The 19,716-nt window shown below is 41.5% G+C and overlaps 1 protein-coding gene across 5 annotated transcripts in view; it reads right to left on the reverse strand.

Moving 5' to 3' along the window:
- Position 1: 1 nt before the first annotated feature.
- Positions 2 to 19,716, reverse strand: part of dennd1b (DENN/MADD domain containing 1B) — a 105,806-nt gene continuing 86,091 nt past the window's right edge. For 4 of the 5 annotated variants that reach the window (XM_011474043.4, XM_011474042.4, XM_078945885.1 and 1 more), the window contains 8 exons: positions 15,975 to 16,065; positions 14,982 to 15,022; positions 13,120 to 13,155; positions 12,663 to 12,719; positions 11,602 to 11,691; positions 4,803 to 4,882; positions 3,803 to 4,025; positions 2 to 3,669 (listed from right to left, as the gene is read on the reverse strand). In XM_011474043.4, the coding sequence (XP_011472345.1) occupies positions 2,830 to 3,669; positions 3,803 to 4,025; positions 4,803 to 4,882; positions 11,602 to 11,691; positions 12,663 to 12,719; positions 13,120 to 13,155; positions 14,982 to 15,022; positions 15,975 to 16,065 (1,458 nt within the window). In that variant the 3' untranslated portion in view covers positions 2 to 2,829. The remainder of the gene's footprint in view (positions 3,670 to 3,802; positions 4,026 to 4,802; positions 4,883 to 11,601; positions 11,692 to 12,662; positions 12,720 to 13,119; positions 13,156 to 14,981; positions 15,023 to 15,974; positions 16,066 to 19,716) is intronic. The other variant, XM_078945883.1, reaches the window with a different exon arrangement.

The raw sequence follows: 19,716 nt of genomic DNA on the forward strand, positions 1-19,716 counted from the left end.
GTGCATGAAACAGTATCATTTATTTTCAGTTCACAGTGCGTACATTTGTGCAGTTGTAGCAGGTTACTCATGGAAATGACACGTCTAGATTGACCTCTGCAGCTGAGACTTGTGTTCCATTATATAAAAAAGAACATGCAAGTTTGCGCTCAATCAGAAAAAAAGGCAAAGAAATGGTACATTATGATTAAAACACCCGAATTAAAGAGGTATTGGGGTAGAACAAGCTTTAGACAGTACCATGAGCTCGGCCTCCCTGCAGTGATGGTCATCTATCACGTCACTTAAAATTAGAACTTCAGTTAAAAACCTTACAGACAAACAGCCCCCCCCCCTCACACACACACACACATGTACAGTGGTAACAAAAACAGCAGAAATGCCAGGCAGAAAGAGAATTGCACATGACTACACGTCAAATTCCACCAGTCCATGTTAAATACTGGAACGAATATCGTCACAAGTAAAACAGCAAAAGCATAGAGTACAGTAAAACATGCAGAAAGGACTGAACTCGCTGCACTCAAGAATGGCTACATTAGACATTTATTAATGTTCTCTTTCCAAAAATAAAATCTTGAACATTTTTATTTTAAGCGCCAAATTTTGTGTCCATGTGTCAGCAACATACATCATTTCATAATTATATATATGTAAAATAGACTCCAGAAAAAAATACACATCAAAATCAGTTGAAAATAAATTTTCATCAATAACAAAAAGAAGCAAAACTCCTCTGAGATTTTTTTGTTGTATACATTTAGGTCAGAGTGAGCAAATAAAGAACAAAAAACACCAATCAGAGTATAATTAAAGAAAGTAGGTCATTTACATCAAGAACCCAGAGACGGCTGAAGGTCTTCTCTTCATTCCAGCAGGACTGGAAAACTAAATCTCCAGCTAAAGAAAAACTCAAGGTTTGCTGAAAACAAAAAGAAAGGTTGTTCTGAGGTGAGATTCTGTGGTTGAAGTTCACGCCTGTCCCGTTCAGCGCCTCCCGCTGTGATGTCTGAGAACTTCTCTACCTTGTTGTCGACTCTTTAAGGCACACCACACTTATAGACAGACTTTGGCTCACACATTTTTAATTTAACACAAAAATACGTTTTACTAGTAGAACTGTGAACTATATTTCAATCATTTAACTCTTTTCGAATGGGAAATCTTTGCATAGTACACAGGTTAGGTAAAGTGTTTACAGTGAAGGAGGCCTTGCTACATTTTTTTTTATTTTTTTGGACTCACTAAGGGCCGATTCTCATCTGAAGAAGCACACCGCAATCATTAATGCAGAGCAGCACTAAAAAGTGGAGAAATGGCTGCAATTAAAATGCTGCACTGACGGGCGTCTGGCATAAATCATTAAGAAGAGCCAACCATAAACGCAGTAACCTCGACACAGGCCCCACCACCGTCCTTTTGGGTGACGCGGGGAAAAAAAACACGAGAAGTTACAATCTTTGGAAGCCTTTTCCCCACGGGAGAATCTGCCGTGTGAGACCCTCGGACCCTCAACGCACCACAGCCATCTAGCTGAGGAAAAAAACAGTATATTGCTTTGTTACAGTACAATCATCAACAACTCCACTGCATTACAGTGTTGCTCCAACCTGGGAGGACAGACTCTGCTTTTCCAAAAGAAACAGAAAGGCAAAAAGGTGGAAAAAAATAAAAATTGAGACAGAAGCAAGCAGAAAGAATGTATGCAATAAACTCAGTTCTTCCTGTTCAATGTACCTATTCATATTTCACATAAATCCTTTCTTCTTCTTTATGCTAAACTTCAGAAACTTTTTTAAAACCACTAATTTCTTAAGCTCTGAAGTTGCATGGGTAAGACAAAAGAAGTGAGAGCATCCTGAGATATCTGGGATTTTAAAGTAGAGAAAACAGCAGCTCCAAAGATAAGAATCCCTATGAAAACAGCAGAAAAATCAAACACAGGAAGCAGAAAAGTACTCACTGCTTTAATTGGATCGATGTGATTCAAATGTACCTGCTGCATCTATGGATTAAGATACCGGAGTACCGAAACCAATCACATGTCCGTGTAAGGCTTAGTGATTGAAGGTGTTACTGTATTGAGGGCAATTATTTCCAAAGGCTTGTGTGCACTTTTTGCATAAAAAAAAATCCTCTGTTGCTTTTTGATCCTATGCGTTTAGTACCAGGTATTAATAGACGAGTACCTTCACCAAATCCTTAAGTGCAAAGTTCTAATGCAAAATAGTCAAAACAGCGCAAGTAAAAGAACAAAAAGAACCGTTTTCCCTTATTGATCCTCACAAAGTTTCCTTTTCCATCTTCCTTTAGGCTGCAGTGTTCACATGATTACAGATACTCAAAGAGAGGACATTCCTGAAGTGAAAGCACACTGCAAAAGTCACCATTTTATAAAGAATTATTTTGTAATTGAAGTTGTTGGGTTGTGGCTTTAAGATGTTTTTTTTAATGGGGGTTTGGAGCATCATAACTGCACAAATGAGCAACAGAGCCTTTAGTGAGTGCAGAAATATTTCGATCTGCACTCGTTTCTGTGCTCCAACTCACTACAAATGTGCTGGAAAGGTTTATGTAATATTACAAACACAAGAGAAAAGTTCTTGAAAAATATACAAAATTATCTAAATTTTCAGAAAACTTCGAGGGATCATCAATGGAGAATCCTGCAGTGTACCGCTTCACCTCCTTCTGTTCCCCATCTAGATTTTTTTTCTTTTTTACTAAAATCTGCTTTGAATTTTTCCTCCTTTTTGAAAGTCCAGATGAACCATTTGGAGTCAGAGTTTTCTCTGGAACAGGACTGTTAGATGAACTCCTGGATGCTCCTCAGGACTCATTGGTGGCTTTGCTCTGGACCTGCTGGCTGCTGCTGCTGTGGACTTGTGAGAGCTGGACTGAGCCGAGGCAACACATGGACTCAATCTCCTCCAGGAGGCCCGCATCCTGCCCCATATCCATCCCAGTGCCTTTGTTCTGACCCAAACACATCCCCAGCCCCAGAAGCCCCTCCTTGGACGCCTCTTTCTCCCAGGGAACCGGCATGCCTGCTCTGCTGTTTATCGAGGGGCTCACGTTTCTGTCGTACTGACCCGTGCTCCCCTGTCTCTGCAGGGACTTCTCTTGGTAGTTCTTTACCGTCCCTTTGGACAGAACTCTCCTCCTCAGGATGCCTGTGGGTCCAGCCTGGTTCTGAGAGGTCTCTGTGGTGTTCTGAGGTTCAGAGGTAGTCCGCAACCTCCCTTCTGGTGACTGGGAACCGCTTTTGGGAGACTTAGGTGCTGCAAAACTGTAATTGTGAGAAACAGCAGGTGACGTTGACATGGGTGTAACTCTGTGGGATAGTGAAGGCGAGTAGGAGAAGCGGTCCCCGGGCTTTCGCCCTGTAAGTGGAAGGTGAGTACCCTTGCGGGTTTTGGGGGACGAGGCCTGACGGGGGACATCAGCGTGCTGAGCCATGGTTGTAGCTGTGATGCTGGGGGCTGCAGGAGCTGCTGGGATGTTCCTAGGCACCTTCAAGCTGCTCTTGTTGGGTTGCCTCCTCGGGGATGGTGGAAGGTGTTTACCATGGACAGCGCTGTCATCCTGGCCCATGTTCCACCCTCCTGGATCCTCTCCAGCATCACTTTCTCCTGCGGGGCTGGACTCACTGCAAGGTTTGGGCTTTGTCTAGGAAAGAAGAAGGATTCACACGAGTGACTGAATGCACACATCATGCAACCATCCAAACTCTTCTGAAATTAATACCATGACGTTTACAAGAACAATTATTATCTAGATAAAGTCGCTGTTTGTTTCTTACAGGGGCCTTGTAGTCCAAGTCATCCATGGACCTAAAGAAATCCAGGCTCTTGGCTGCACTGAGCTTCCCGTTATCCAGTGTTGTAGTATTCAGAGAATCCAGAATTTCCTCCAGCAGGTTCATCTGGCCTGACTGAGAAGAATCCATGTCCAGCTCCAAGGAGTAGGAATCATCGCTGTCATCAGCGCATGAAGGGACATCTCCACTGTCCTCAGATGAAAGCCTGCATTTGACAGACAATAATATCAGTTAGCTGTAATATAGACTGAATGATAAACTTAAAGTCCCACTCCGATCATCTTTTGATCCATTTTAAAATTGTTCCCAGTGGCCTTTTATTTATGATTATGTCATTTTTCTGGGACATGGGTTCATCAGAAATTTGAGTTGTGGGTGGGACAGTTGACATGGAGTAAGCCTGCCCTGACTTCCCATCAGCCCTTTGTTTACAAGCTCTCCTGCTAGTAGCTTACGGCTCCTTACAACCCCAAGCTCGCATAACCGATACAACAAAAATGGCGAACAATGTTGGAGCTATCCAGCCGTACAGTTTTGACCCAGATGCCAGCTCAAACGAGGAAAACAAAGACGTACATGGATCTAGTTGTCTCCAAGTGGATGCACTGGAATGGAGCACAGCAGGGACCTTGTGGCCCACTTGTAGCACCTACATCACTACTGCAAGGTTTTTCAAACTGCATTTTTTTTGTCTGCTCCTGATTCACAATGATTTATATAAAGAAACACTCGGAAATGCAGTGTTTATCTCAATTTTCTTTATAAATGTTCTTCATAGTCGTAAAAATGCTACAAGAACATGTAAAAATCACCATTTTCATTGGAGTGGGTCTTTAATTCCATTCTCACAAAGTATTTCAGAAATAAAATCAACTCATGCAGTTCCAAAACAAGTCCACTTGGGGGAAGTGTTATCCCAGCTTTTCCCATACATCACCTATCAGCATGCAGACATTTGAACACATACAAACTCATCTCTTACTTGCTTGCTGTGTCCAGTTCCTCGTCATCAAATGCAAAGCCAAGCTCCTGAGGACTCTTTGGAAACTTGCTGAGGTTATGCTGTTATTAAGAACGACAGAATAAACGCAGACTGTTACGTACAGAAAACGTCATGAAAAACAGTTTCTCAGTAGAACCATATTCTGAAAACCATAAATTGTAGATAAACATACAGCTCTGCTCAAGCGCAGATTTTCTAGAAATCCAGGTTTTCCCAGGAACAAAAATGAAGGTCTGTGTCTGGTAGGTCCCCAAAAGAGAGAAGCAGCTGCTTGTTCTAATGAGAGCAGACCATGAAGGGTTGAGACTAAATTTGTCAAATTTGGATTTATAGGGATAAAAACCTTTAAGGACCCTCAAAGTTATCTGTCAAACTCAATATCAGGTTTAAATGAAAAGTCACTTGAGTGCCAAGATGGCTTCACTGATCATTTGCATTGCGGTATGTGATTACATGTGATTGTATTTGTCACCTCACAGAGCCGACTGATCGGCACGTTGTTGTGCGACATAGTGGGTTTAATAAGCCACCTGTGTACTGTGTTTAATGGGCGGGTTAAGGAAGAGACGGGAGCTTTACAGAGCAGGGCAGGACTCTCCCCATGGGAGCCCGAATCTGCCCGAGGCCACTTATTAACATGCCTTCCACCACGACGCACATGTTCCTCTCACTATGTGTTCATGTTCACTGATGTTAACACTATCTCTCATTTTCTAATTTACAATCTTTGCTTTTTGTCATTTACCTCCTGTGTCAGTTTTTCCTTCTACGCCCGTTTGAGTGTCAGGGACCTGCTGGACATGATGTGAACTTTCTGCGATGGTCACCACCACGTTTTCCCTGCATTTCTGCAAGGTTGAGCTCGGATTACCCTGTACGTTACCGCGAGAGCTGTAAATCTACAATAACAAAACGCATCACAGAGAATAAAAGGACTTTTTACAGCCCGGCACCACGCCGCCTTCAGAGTGCAGAGAATAGTGAGGCTGCATTTTTGAGAAGATGATAAAAATCTGAGACCTGAAGGTGAACATGGGCCCAAAGAGGAAAGTAAGGGATGGATGACAGGAAGGAAATGTAAAGAGGTGAGGAAAGATTCCTCAGAGCTCCTAGGAATGATGGGAATGGAGTGTGTGAGTGTGTGTGGAGGAGTTGATATTGCAAGCTGGTTCTGATTAGTCGACATAGTGCCAGCCAGACAGTGGGAATGTAACGTGTGGCTGGCCTGGCCTCATTTAGGGGCCTTGTTCAACCACGAAGCGCGCACACACACATCCTCTCACGCACACGACTACAAAAAAAAAGAAAAAAAGAAAAGGAAAAGACCTGAAAGAATTAAAGCGCCATTTTCTCCATAAAAGTCAGCAAAAGAGATGTGTGCAGTAGCCACTTAAGGCTCTCAGCCATCGGGGCTAAACATGAACACATGTGGTTGCACTGCTGATTGGCCAGGCAGCTACCCTTCCATGGTAGCTTGAAGCTATAATGAAAAAGATTTCAGAGGGGCTCAGGCCTGGGATCCCTAAACAGCCTTTAATGGATTCCTGTGTCAGGGCTGTAAATCTGGGGCCGGGCCGACACGCTGGCCGCCCGACGCGGTCCGGAATAGCAGAGATGCACCTGTGAGACAGGACACACTTCCACACAAACACATGTGACGTGTGATCTCACTCAGATGTGTTGCTTTGTGCTTCAGGTCTGTGTTTGCGAGGGCAGGGCCCCTCTTTGCGTCTAGGTGTTTATTAAAGCAAGGTGAACCCAAACACAAGCAGACACAGGTCATGAAGCCGGGCTCTCTGATCTCAGTTGCAACTCTGGTGCCGTCTCCCTGAGAGGAAGTTCCACAGGGAGCAGTAAATGGATGGGACCTCGCTTCATGGCTTTATCAATTTGTCATTCCCCTCTCTTCACTGTGACCCCTCCGCACAACATTCGAGATTAAACCATTCGCGACAAGCAAGCATTTTATGATAGAAATGCCAAATTTAGCACAGCATTCTTATAGCTTTCAGCATAAAACCTTTTGTCATTTTCTTTATTACGCGTTTGATGGCTCTCCAGAGCTGTAAAGACGAAGAAGAGCAGCTGATGCACTATGTGTCGGTGTAAACAACTACAAAAATCCTGAGACATTCACAAATGAGAGATTCTCCCCGAGTTAAAGCTGTGACAGCTCTGTCAGCATCCCACATCTCGGCAGGCCTGACAGGACAGTGGAGAGCATGAAATAGGGGAACAACAGAATATCATACTGCTCCTTCATTAGTCTCTCGCTGTCGGCTAATGGGAAGCTGAAAGGTGAAAATGAAAAAGTGATTCCCGCTCCATGCCTCGCTATCTCTCATTTTCTCCCTCCGTCACTCTGCTGTCGCTGACAGATGCCAACGTTTCTGTCGCTCGCTTCCTTCCTCGCTGCAGCTTTGCCACTTTAAGACTGTGCAGAGTGAAAGTCGAGGCGAAGGGGGGAGGGGGGGTCATAAAAATGCTACGGTTATTTCAGTGAGACGGTCTTTGCGTCAGTATTTCTGAAGATGTACAGGGGTTTCGTGTTTGTTAAAGATAGAAGAATTGACGTCTCAGCTTCTGCGACAGACCTGAAGACTAAACACCACAGACTCTGTGTGGTCATTTTAATCTGGCGACAAGAGAGTTTCAAGAATCCAGACTTGTTTTGAAGGTTCACCAGTAAATCGCTTATTTATACAGCAAATGATAAACATTTCTGCGGCTTAGCGAGGAAAATGTAGTTACATTATGTAGTTACATAAGGAGAAACCAACTTTCCCCTCTTCTCACCTTCCTTCCTTGCATGAGCAGTTGAGCGGAACAGCAACGCCTCTCTGTGACAGGGCCAAACTCTGGTGGGCTTTAATGGCCGCTCTAACATAGATTTCATGGGTTATTTCTGAGTGGGCTTCGACTGATCTAACAGTTTGGCAGCGTGTGCAAAGGGATGCCAGTAAAATGCAAACAAACCTTGGGGAGAACCAAAGCCTTTACGTAAGAACAGCCAAGTCTCCATTTAAGAGCTGCACACTCGAAAGGAGGAAAATGGGGGAGAAAAAAGGGAAAAAAAAAGGAAAAGGGGGATAGATCTAGTGTTGCGGAGTCCAACTGGCTGTTTCTGAAAGGCTGCTTCCCTTCTTCTCAAAAAAAGGAGCCATATAAAACTGTGCATTATGCTCATTCTGTCAGACCAAACTCCTCCAGTAGAAATCACCAGGTGTCTGTGAGGGTGGGTGAGGTGCAGTACTCAAGAACTGCCAGGAGGTGGCACTTTAGCTTCAGGAAGAGGGCAGTTCAGTTCCAGATAATGAAGGAGCTAAAGTGAAGTGGAGACCACAATACATACAAATGACCAACAACTATGGAGAGAGCGGCTGCACCTCGAGTATCCTGTGATGCATCTTTAACTCTTCCTCCAACATTCATTAAAGATGATGAGCATTAAATTATAAGCGAGCAATTCCACATTCAGAATGCATTTTTTCATTAAATTAAAGCAGACACTCAAACATGCTTATTATCTACACTTCAGAAATATAATGCCAGTTGCTCATAAGCTATTCACTTTCAGCCACAACACTTTTGTCCCTGACCAGCAATAAAATAATGGTTTTTGTTTGAATTAACTAGTGACAGTTCTGAATTGCACCTTTCTGTAATACAGAAAACCCTAGAAGTTGTGTTTTCTCCAGAAATATGTTAAGTACAAAAATATGCACACACACACACACACTTGTATCATTGTGACTTTGCTCCTGTTTTACATCTGTGTGAGCCCCGATTCCCCTCAACCCTGAGTTGCTCTCAGGGCTGGCATCTTTCGCACCTCAGCAGGTGAAGAGTCCAGAGCCTGCGGCTGAGCCCGGGCACAAGCCTGCTGGCTGTCATTGTCCATAACACTGCCTCAGCCTCTGCCCTCCTCTGTGCTCTTAACAGCTGTCATTCTGTAGTTTCCAACCTGAGGCAAACGGCAGAACGCACACCTCTTTGTGCACGACGAACACACATGCTCAATATATCTTTATGTATTAAAGGGCTGTGGTAAAGACGCACCACAACAGCACAGAAGGACATAAAACACACACACATGTCATATGCTAATAGCTTCGTGTTTTGAACCAGAAAATAGCCACACAAGTTTGCGTTTGTTCCATCAGACAGGACGTCCGCCGCCCAGTTCAGCCTCGTTTTTGTCAGAGGAAGAGGAGTAATCCAGCATTCTTCATCAACGCCAAACACTACAAAACACTCACACTCGACTGTGTTTAGAAGATGAACGCCACCAACGCTTCCACACCGCCACGTGATAGCTGAACAAGAAGAAAATGAATTTTTCACCTCAGCTGGGTCATTTACTTCATTTCAAGGACAAACAGGGATGTTTGCTAAAAAAAAGAGGGTGAACGATGAAAATGAAACAGGAATTTTTCTCTCTGGGGGGAGGCCGGACTGTCTCTCATCAAAGGAGGTTTCTGGATCTTCCGACGACTGAATGTTTCTCAATGAACTTGGTTTAAAATGTACACAGAAAACCATAAATTCAGATGTATTTGAACAACAAAACAGAGCAAAATCAGGATGCAAGTCATTTTAAATTCCTTTACGTGGGAAAAAAAAAAGATATAGTCTGATAAAGTGCTGACTTACAGAAATACATGAAACACAACATTAGAAGTATGAGCTTAAAAATCTATGTAAAATGTGCATTATTTATTTCAAGATGAAGCTGTCAGATTGGAAAAAAATGTTTTCTTTGTGGATAAATCGCGTTTTCACCACATAGACAAAAACACAGTCCACTTCAACAGACCCATGACAGCATCTGAAAAAAAATTTTTTTTATCTTAAGGCTGGGTTCGGCAGACGACACAGACTGATGAGTTATGCTCAGCAGAAGATTTTTGTAAGGTGTGCTAAATATAACGGCAGCTCAAGCGTGTGGATGTGGGCATGAGGAGAAGTGGATAATTTCACTTAACCTTTATTTAACCGTGTTAATCCCACTGAGATCTGGTTCTCCTGCAGAGAACACCTGGTCAAGCATCAGCATTTGATAAAGAGGCAGGTTATGGAGGAAGAAGGAGGCTAACAAGGAACTGGTTTTGACTAAGTGATATGTGAAAATGTTACACAATAAACAAAGATGTGAAAATAAAACCCACAAAGACACTAAGTGGCTCTTTCACTGATGATTTAGGTTTTAGTAAAAGCAAACAAAATGTATTTTTGGCAACAAAAGAAAAATATTTTCTTTTTGTATGAGTAATGCATCCGAATCTGTTTAGATCTACCAAAAAAAAAAAGTTGGAACCTTCTCGGACTTAGCTAGTTACTCTTGTATATCAACCATAAATAAAAATGATCAAACTACAGAAACACAGCTGTGCAGGTTTGAGGAACTCATTTCTAATGTGTAATGAACTGATAAAGCTACCAACTATAAACAATGCTAGAAAGGCATCAATGAATGGGAGGAGCCCGGAGTGTGATTAAAGAGAAAGTGATTGACTGAGTGTAAACACAAACACAAAAGCTGTGCGGTGGGACATGCCATGCTGCGTCCTGGTGTCCCCTCTTCAGCGGTCTCCAGGGACCGGTTACTGTGGCAATGAGCAGGGCTCAGTGGCACGAACAGGGGTGTGTGTGAGTGTGTCCTGGACCCGGCGTGCCTGTGTGCGCACGCATCAACAGCATGTTAAGTGTTAATCTGGGTGTGAGCCGGCCCGTCTTTGTGCGTGCTCCGGCTGAGGAGGAGGAGGAGGGTGTCCGAGGAGGCCTTTAGAAAAGCCCTAATTGCGTTCTTCCCCTCTTCCCCAGGCCGTCACACTTTCCCTGCACCGACTTTCCAGCCTCATCTCACACACACACATACACACAGGAAGCACAACACTAATTAGACACAGCACAACCTCTCCTAATCACACTCCTCCATGACTGTAACCAAAATGTCAGAATGTGCATGTGGGCATGCTTTTTTTGTGCCTGTTATTTTTAAACACCACTTGGATCTCACTTGCTATATATTCATTTAGCAATAAGAGCTGGAAAAACTCCAGCTGGGACTACAGAGGTGTAGATATGAGGTGGGAGATGATAAAGCTAGTATCCCTGAGGCTGTGTGCATGTGTTTAGTACAAGAGTGTGCAATTCTAATAGCATGAAACAAAACCTTACACACTGAGAAATGTATGCGCACATCTTCATTCTAACTGCACCGTGGTCTCCTGAAACGACACAAGAAAGCACTTTTCTGGTGTTTTTTTATTGATGAATGTGTGTTTTGTGGGTGTGCTTGTGCTTGCACATCACACTTGAGCTTTGCAAACAACAAAGACAAAAAAAAAAAAAAAAAGAATCGTGCCATCCGCTTATGGTGCAGATTCTTCAGAGGAAATGCTGACCAGCAGATGAGCCGCTTTGGCTGTCCGTGCTGTTCAGAGCGAAATACTGAACGTACAACATGAGTATGTTAAAAGAAAGAAAAAATGCTTATGATTACATTTGGAATCCTGACAAACTACTGTATGTCCGAGAGCTATTACAAGACAGAAAGGGTGGGAGAGGTGAGCCAAGAAGAGGAAGAGGGGGGTAAAGGAAATGGGGGGATAAAGACTCAAAAAGACGCATAAAAGAAGAGGAAATAAGAAAGAAACGTACAAAAGTGGAAGACTGAATCCATGTTGGTCAAGTGAAAAGTGAGCTTTGGTATGATCAGTGGGTGTAAATGTGGTCAACTCATTTACTGATGTGCATCTGTGTGTGTGCAACGTACCCGTCTCATCTTCTGCAGTCTCCTTGGAGACAGGCTCTTGGTGCTGGTGGGAGACCCTTCGCAGGCTGTCATCCCCTCTTCTTCTTCATCCTGCGAGAGTAAATGAATGGAAGAGTTGCTTTGTGAAAAATGGCTTTTCCCGACCGGAATTTGTGGGTTTCAGAGCTGAAGCACTTCAGCCTTTTGTCCTGTCTGTTTCTTTTCTGCCAATAATATTTGACTTACACTTAAAAGCCCCATCTGTTTATTTGAAAAGAAAAAAAGAAAGTTTGTCATTTTAGCAGCATTAAAAACAATATCTACAATCCTTTCTGAATCTTCTTTTTAAATAAAAGTGGATAATCTTAGAATAAAAAAAGAGATAAAAATCTAGTTTGGTTACATCTGGTGACCTTTTCACAAGGTTTTGATGAGACAAAAGCAACGCCTACAATCAGCCACCCAAACTGTATTTTTTGGTTGTGCAGCTGGCAGAGGAGAAAGCGGACGGAAGCAAAAGGAGAGCATCCAAAATGAATTTCCCCTCTGAACAAAAGGAAACCTGTTTAACTTCAAAATCAAATAGATTTCTACACCTCTGTTTGCCTCAGCCGAATATGTTTGTGTGTGAAAACGACACATGTGCCTCTTGTTCATCATCAGTGCCCTCTCGCCTCTTTCCCACTGACAGATCAAACTGCTATTGCCTTATCAAATCCATCAGGCTTATGGAAACATACACCTCGTTACATTAGCTTTGAAGAAATCACAGGCTCACTGATGAAATATGCAGAAAATAAAAGAGAAAGAAGGGCTGGGGCTCGGATGACATGACAGGCTGTAGCCAGGGGGGCGCTAGTTAAAAATGTACAGCCCCGAACAAAGCGCTAAGCAGGCTTCAACAGTCATTAAAAGGCCTCTAAGTCAGAATCACACACTCCATGTAAAGCAGCCTTCCTGTCTGTTTCTATGAGAGAGGCATGTGTCTGTCTGCACGCCTCAGATGACAGTTGTGTACGTGTGGATGTGTGTGCGCGCAGGTGTACACATGTCTAAAAGGTGTGAAGGACCATGCGGCTCACCCTTGCTCTGAGTCTGCCCTTAATGTCCCGAATGCCTCTCTTGGCATGAACCTTGGCCTAGGAGGAAGAAAAACAACACATACATGCAGAGATTACTAATCCAAACATGCTGCATTAACATTCCGCTCTGGTTTTGTGTAACATCAGGAATCGCTTTGATCCCGCGGCTAAAAAACAGGCAGACAAAAGGCTGGATAAGAGAGCCTCGCACAGTAACAGGAGGCGATAACATGCAAGGGCACCCTGACCACCTTCAGAACGCCACATAACGACACGGCACTGCTTCTCAAACACTCACAGGGCTACCGTTAGCTTCACAGCCAAAAGCAACTACCATTTTTAAAAGAAACTTTCATAGATTTGAGCACAGCGGCAACTCATAAGCGGTTTGATGTCATTTAGGGCTTGTTTCGACCAGCGTCAGGGTTCTTCACACGGAAAGTGACAAAAGAAATACCTTTGACACAGCAGTGTTGAACAGCGCTCCTCCTTTCTGTAACACAGAGAAAGAAACTTGTCATTCACTCAGGAGATATTACATTTTTAGAAATGAGGAAAAAATACGTAATTTCTTTAAAGATATATATTGATGCTGGTAAAGGCTTTGAAGCATTCCCTTAGCAAAAACTAGCACACTTGAAGTTTATTTTATCAAGTATACTTGAAGTACAGCGAGTATACTATAGACCAGGTATGCGTAGTGTAGGAAGTATACTAAATTGAATACTTCTTCTGACTAAACTGGAACTTTTAAAATGTACTTTACATAGATAGACAGGGGGGTTCAAACTTTTTGCAGAGGGGCCAGATTTGGTGAAAATGTGTGAGGCCCTGCATTGTTTGATGCCTTTCTATAACATTAAATTTGAACCATATATTAAAAGTGATTTTTTTTTTTTAAATTAACATTAAACCTGAGTTATATGAAATGTTAAAGCCACAGGTTGTTCCCTCAGGTTGATCACAGAGCTCATAAAATAATTCAGCCAATCACAATCAAGAAATTGTAATTCATAGAAAGTTCTGGGGCCACATATTATTGACTTTATGACAGGAACCTATATGGAACCTGTTGTTCCTGTGTTATCCCAAACCTTTCAATGGCTTCACGCTTAATACCCTCTAAATAAACATTATGACTAACACTGATGATTTTTTTGGGGGGGTATTTGAAGTTTAAATGAGTTAATGTTAAAAAATACATTTTCCAACCATGTAATTCTGTGGATTGATCTACAGGTGCCATCGTATCAATTTTTAAAATTATTTCTTTTTCTGACTTTGTCATTTTTGTCTCTTCAACGGTGAATACACTGCTACCAGCCAATGCCATCATCAGTGTCCAGTTTGTGAGCACTACTTTAACCTTCCAGCTCTAATAAGTCAACAGAATGAAATAGATAGTGTAAAAAAAGAAAAACTGCAGAGAACAGTGGGGACACGGGATAGAGCTGCCATGGTAAACTGTGTGCCTCACAGGAAGCCAAAAACAAAGACAGAGGGGACCGTTTGTGATTGATTTATACTTTGAGTTTTATAGACAGATATTAGATTACACAATCCTTTGGTCTTTTCCTTTTCAGAGCTGCTGTTTCTCATTCTTGCCGTCTCGGTTGGTCTTTAGTGTAAGCACAAAGCGTGGCTAAGCGGCTAAACAGAGCAAATGGCAGGCAGTGTTTCAGAAGTTGGCAGAAGGAGAGGAGGAGAGGGGCTGAGGTGAAGGCCTCTCTTATAGATCCCTGTCAGTCAGGAAATGTGAACTTTAACAAACCTTTGAAGAGCACTCTAGAGAACTAATTCAGCCTTAGCTGACGGCGTGGGGAGATAGGGAGGGCGAGGAAGAGATAGTCAGTTAGAGAGGGGGGGAAGGGGGTGTGACAGAGATGAAAAGAGGGAGAGAGATAAAGACAGATAGATAAGGAAGGAAAGGATAGGAGGAAAGAGCCAGAAAGAGATGAAGGAGAGGAAGATGTATGTTCTTGGGTTGGTTGGGTGAAGTAACGCCGGTGTTTGCTGCCAGATCAACATGTCATGTCAGAGGACGTCTTGTCACGTCAAATCACTTCTGTCTTCCTTCCTGTCTGTTTCCACTGTCCTGCTGCACGCGCCGCTACACAAACCATCCTGCTCTCAGCTGGATCTGTACATTCAGCCAAGCCCCTTCCTTCAAATGGGAACACTTCAAACACCGACTGCTGTCAGTCACAATGTTCAATTAAAAACGCATCGATTAAATCCACCTCAAAAATAAAATGAGCAAACCATGAAAAGGTCACTGATGAAAGCTTTCAGGTATGAAACAAGAGCTTCTGTAAATACCTTCACAGTGTGCATCCATTGCTGGTAGGACCTTGAATTACCTGAAAAATAATTAAAAAGGCAAAAGAAAAAAATGTTTCAACACTTTTGTGTTACTATAGAAGTAATAAGAAAACATTTTTCTTTCTTGTCAGTCAAAGAATTACACTCAAAACTACAGTTTTACAAAAAACTGGATGAATTATCATCAATTTCAGATGATCAAATATAAAGCGGGCAACATTACTCAATCCTAAATAAAATGGCTATTTTTAAAATCACTGTCAGAGTAGAAGTCATGACTTTGCTGCTGTGACAAATGAACAGATTGGTGAATCTGTGACAGCTTCTGCTTCAGTTGTCATCTGCTGTTGTTTGCTTTTATTTGAGTCTGTCTAGAAGTAATAGAAAGTGGCATTAATAACCCCTAAGCTGCAAGATGAGAGCGGATGTCTTATGGATTCTTGCTCATCAGGACTGTAGTAAAATTGGATTCTGGAACTAACAGAAGAGCAGAAAAAATGGAGGCCATACTTTGCAGTTTTAATGTGAATTATAGTTAATTTCATTTTTTGCAGTCTGGATTAGTTGGTATTAGATTAGATTTTAGAAGTGTTTTGAACTAAATTGCCTTATAATTTGACAATTGTATTCCCTTGATTGAGACAATTTTTAATTAATTAACTTAATTGATTAAGTATTATCAGAATTAAAACTGATTACTGGCCAATAGTCAACCATAATTTCAGGAAATGGATCAAAGATCTTCACGAATATAGAAAGGTATAAAACAAAAATGCTAATATTTGCTGGATTTACAAAAAAAAAAAAAAACTTTGATTCCCAATTAACTAAAAAAAAAAAGACGGCATTTTTTGCTAAAAAGGTTTAAAAAAAGGTTTAGTCCATTTTTGTTCATATTAGCAGCATTTATCACAGCACAAAAACACCAAAGTGGTAAATTATAAAGGAAGGCAAATATAATACATTAGGTGTAAGTCTAGAACTACTCACTTCCGCAGAAACCCCCCTCGGTGATCTCTTCTTCAAACACGTCGGTGAAGCCGCGGCCTGCGTTCAATTTGGCCAACCGTCCGTCGATGAACTACAACCATAAATTACAGCGAGCTTATTAAAACCTTGAGGAGAGGTGGGGGGAGATGAACATACATTTGCACAAATTCAAACACTCCAGTCGCAGAGGGGTGTTATTAATCCTACCTGACGGAAACTACATCCCAAGATTAGGTAGGCTGCAGGTAATAGGGATTTAGTAATGCGGAGCAGGTGAGGGATTAGAGCAGCAGACTACATGCTGCAAACTGTCTGAGACATGAGGAAGTTTCATTTCCTCCCTTTGTAATATGGAGCACATAAAACTACATCTCATAAATACAGACTTAACAGCCATGACAGCAACACATTTTATGAGCAGAGTCACAAGAACATGTAAATATGTTATACAACCACTGGTGAATAGTGCCAAACACATGACTCAACTACTGACATTAATAGAATAAATTACCGACATTCTTCAGATAAAAGGATGAGAGTTGGTTTTTAAAGTGTTTAACCCCGCAAAGAATTCACAGAAAAGTCTATTTTTTGGAATCAAGATGTTTTTTAAACCCTTTGTTGAAACCCACTAAAGATTGTTATACCAGTATCATAATTAAATTAACTCTGCATAATTAAATTATGATACAATGGGTGATTTGGTAAGTTTTTGCCCTCAACAATATTAGTTTAAGGTGCAAAAATAACGACACTCATGGAAAAAGCACCCTATTCAGTCTTTTCAAATTTGATCCACACATTTCAAACATAGTGTTGCTGTATTTTAATTGTCATTAAATTTGCATCCCTTCAATAAGTAGTCATTGAATAACAATATATGAGTTTTTGTCACCATAGAGTTTAGAAAAATTAGAAGAAAGAATTCCTGCCAAAAGTGTTTTTGAGATTTTATTGAAGCAGCCATTTTTAAAATGAGCAGAAAATGTCATTCTACTGCCTCTATTGGAAGGATGATGCACTACAGGGCTTTAAACATGGACAGATAATATACAATGGGTTTTTTAAAGAAACTTTGGATCATGATAATGAGACAAGGTGTCAGAGGTGTGTGAATACAGTATGATAAGATTTTTTATTTAATAATAATAATAATAATAATAATAATAATAATAATAATAATAATAATAATAATAATAATAATAATAATAATAATAATAATAATAATAATAATAATAATGGATTAGATTTATCTGCGCTTTTCCAGATGCTCAAAGCGCTTACATTGTGTCCATTATTCATTCACTCCTCATTCATACTTGGTGATGGTAGCAATGGTTGTAGCCACAGCTGCCCTGGGGCAGACTGACAGAGGCGTGGCTGCCAGTTCGCGCCTACGGCCCCTCTGAGCATCACCGGGATCATTCATACACATGCACACAACAGTGGAGCCGCACTGGAGGCAAGGAGGGTGAAGTGTCTTGCCCAAGGGCACAACGGCGGTTGGCTGGGGGGAGTGGGGATCGAGCCGCCGACCCTTCGATCATTGGACAACCCGCTCAACCGCCTGAGCCACTGCCGCCCCGAGGGGGTTTAGGGTTAAAGAACACCATCAGACTAAGTACAGACTAGTAAATCAAAAGTTTTAGCTTTTCATTTGTTTTCCCCAAACTGATTAAAAGAAAACTAATTCAAATCATCTGTGAGTATTTGTCTTCGTTGCTAATATTTAACTAATATCCAGAAAGAAATCACTCTCACAAGGAGAAAATAAAATAGTAAAAAAAAAGAGAGACATAAACAGTTTGTATTTTTGCTTTAACAGTTGTTTTATTTTAGAAGTATTACTTTAGTACTAAATCAATACTCAACTTCAAACATTTGTTTAGCCTTTGAACAGCAACAGTTTTATCCTTGGAAATACAAAAACTCGACAGCAACATATTGTCAAGATTTTTTTTCCCCTGTAACTACAACAATCCTCCTGGCCCTGGAAGTGTGTCCACAGTGTAACAGCAGTACAGGCTGTTCTCGGGTGCGTGTCCTCAGGGACAGCCTGCTAACTAGCGACCGACACGGCCACCCGCTCCTCTGGTCAGGAGAGCTGGAAACTCATCATTAGATCATTTTAATGAGAGGTGAGGCTGCAGATTCCATCCACCACTCTGCTTCATGGCTGGCCCAATTAGTGGAGATAATCAACCCAAATCACCACCTAGCCCAAGCCTTCACTTCTAACCCACCCATGACACCCCTCCAACACACACACAAACACACACACTCACTAAACCCCAGTCAGATTACCTGCCTTGCTGTAGGCCTTAATTAGACTGCTCTTAACAATGGCAGAGTGATCACACAAGCAACACTTGAAAAAGAAAAACAACACTCACTCAAGTCCATGCACAGACACAATGGCCCAAGTACAGGAACAAAAGAACAAATCGAATTTTTATTCTTTCTAGATCAAAACCAATAAAAATTAAACTGTTAAAACCAAACAAAAGTCTCCTAAAAGCAGCGACTGAAATAAATATTTTTAAAAAGTATTTTGTTTTTTTTCCCTCCTGTTTTAAAGCTACATTTTCTGTTACAAACTTTGAATATTATCATAACATTTTAAATCAACATGCGTATTTCCTTTTTTGTTTCAGCCAATAAAATGAACCAGAATGTAGCTACAAGCTCACTTATTTATTCCAAAGTCAGTCACTATGGTCTGCAGTACATCTATTTAAAAGGTGAAACCACTGAGCCAAAAACTGGGCAGTGGAGTCTGTGGGGTTCATTTACAGACACATAGACAGGCGGCGCGATTAGATTTGGACTCAGGTCCAAAATTTTGTGCATTTTAGCGAAACCTAATGAGCAAGTAAAAAACATTTTCACCACTTGCTATGTTTGGAAACGTGTCGGCCAGAAAAATGTTCTTAGGCTGCCACCAAATATGTTTCGGAAGATGTAAAACAGGCTGCCAAAAGAATCAACCGCTGCGGTTCTAAAGCCGATATCTAACAGCCATCGTTGGGGCCGCACATTTTTCCTGATATTAAACTGCAGATGCAACTGCTAACAACCTGCTCAACCATTTTGAGGAACAAAGATTTTAAAGGTAATTTATATATTTGATTTTGCTGATATAAGCAGTCCTTTTCAAGACTGCAATTCTCCCCTACACCAAATCTGAATAAATATACATATGGAAGGCATGAGGCAGTAAATCATCTTTGTATAAGACCCCTCCAGGCTTTTCCAGCAAGAGAAAGAGTTCATTTATTGTGTCTCTGCTTGCTTAATATACACATGACAATGTGAGAGTGCCTGATAGTCTGAGCAAGTGTAGGAGCAGAGGATGGTTGATAGGAAGCAGGTTAATGTTGACAGATTATCCCCCGCATTCTTTAGGAAGATTTCTCCCACTTGCTCTTGTTTGGAACAGACACGAGCTGCTGGACCAAGTGAATGAAAACAAATGTGGGTGAGTTATGAAAAGAAAATGCCACATTTTTGGGAGGCATGTAGTGTTTTTGTTGTTGTATACGAGTCAAAAAGGAATGAGACAAGAGGAGTGGTGAATGTTACTGAAATGAGTACAAAGTATATTTCTAACAAATTTCACCCCTACATTTCCGAACATTTCATTTAGGTATAGAAAAAACGTCAACTTAATTTGTCATGATTAGTAACCTTGTGGTTTTAAGTTTCATGGTACAGCACAACAGTTTTCAAGTCCGTCAGACAA

This window comes from Oryzias latipes, chromosome 4 (assembly GCF_053564925.1).
Source record: "Oryzias latipes strain Hd-rR chromosome 4, Olatipes_Hd-rR_3.1".
In the NCBI taxonomy this organism is placed as follows: Eukaryota; Metazoa; Chordata; class Actinopteri; order Beloniformes; family Adrianichthyidae; genus Oryzias; species Oryzias latipes.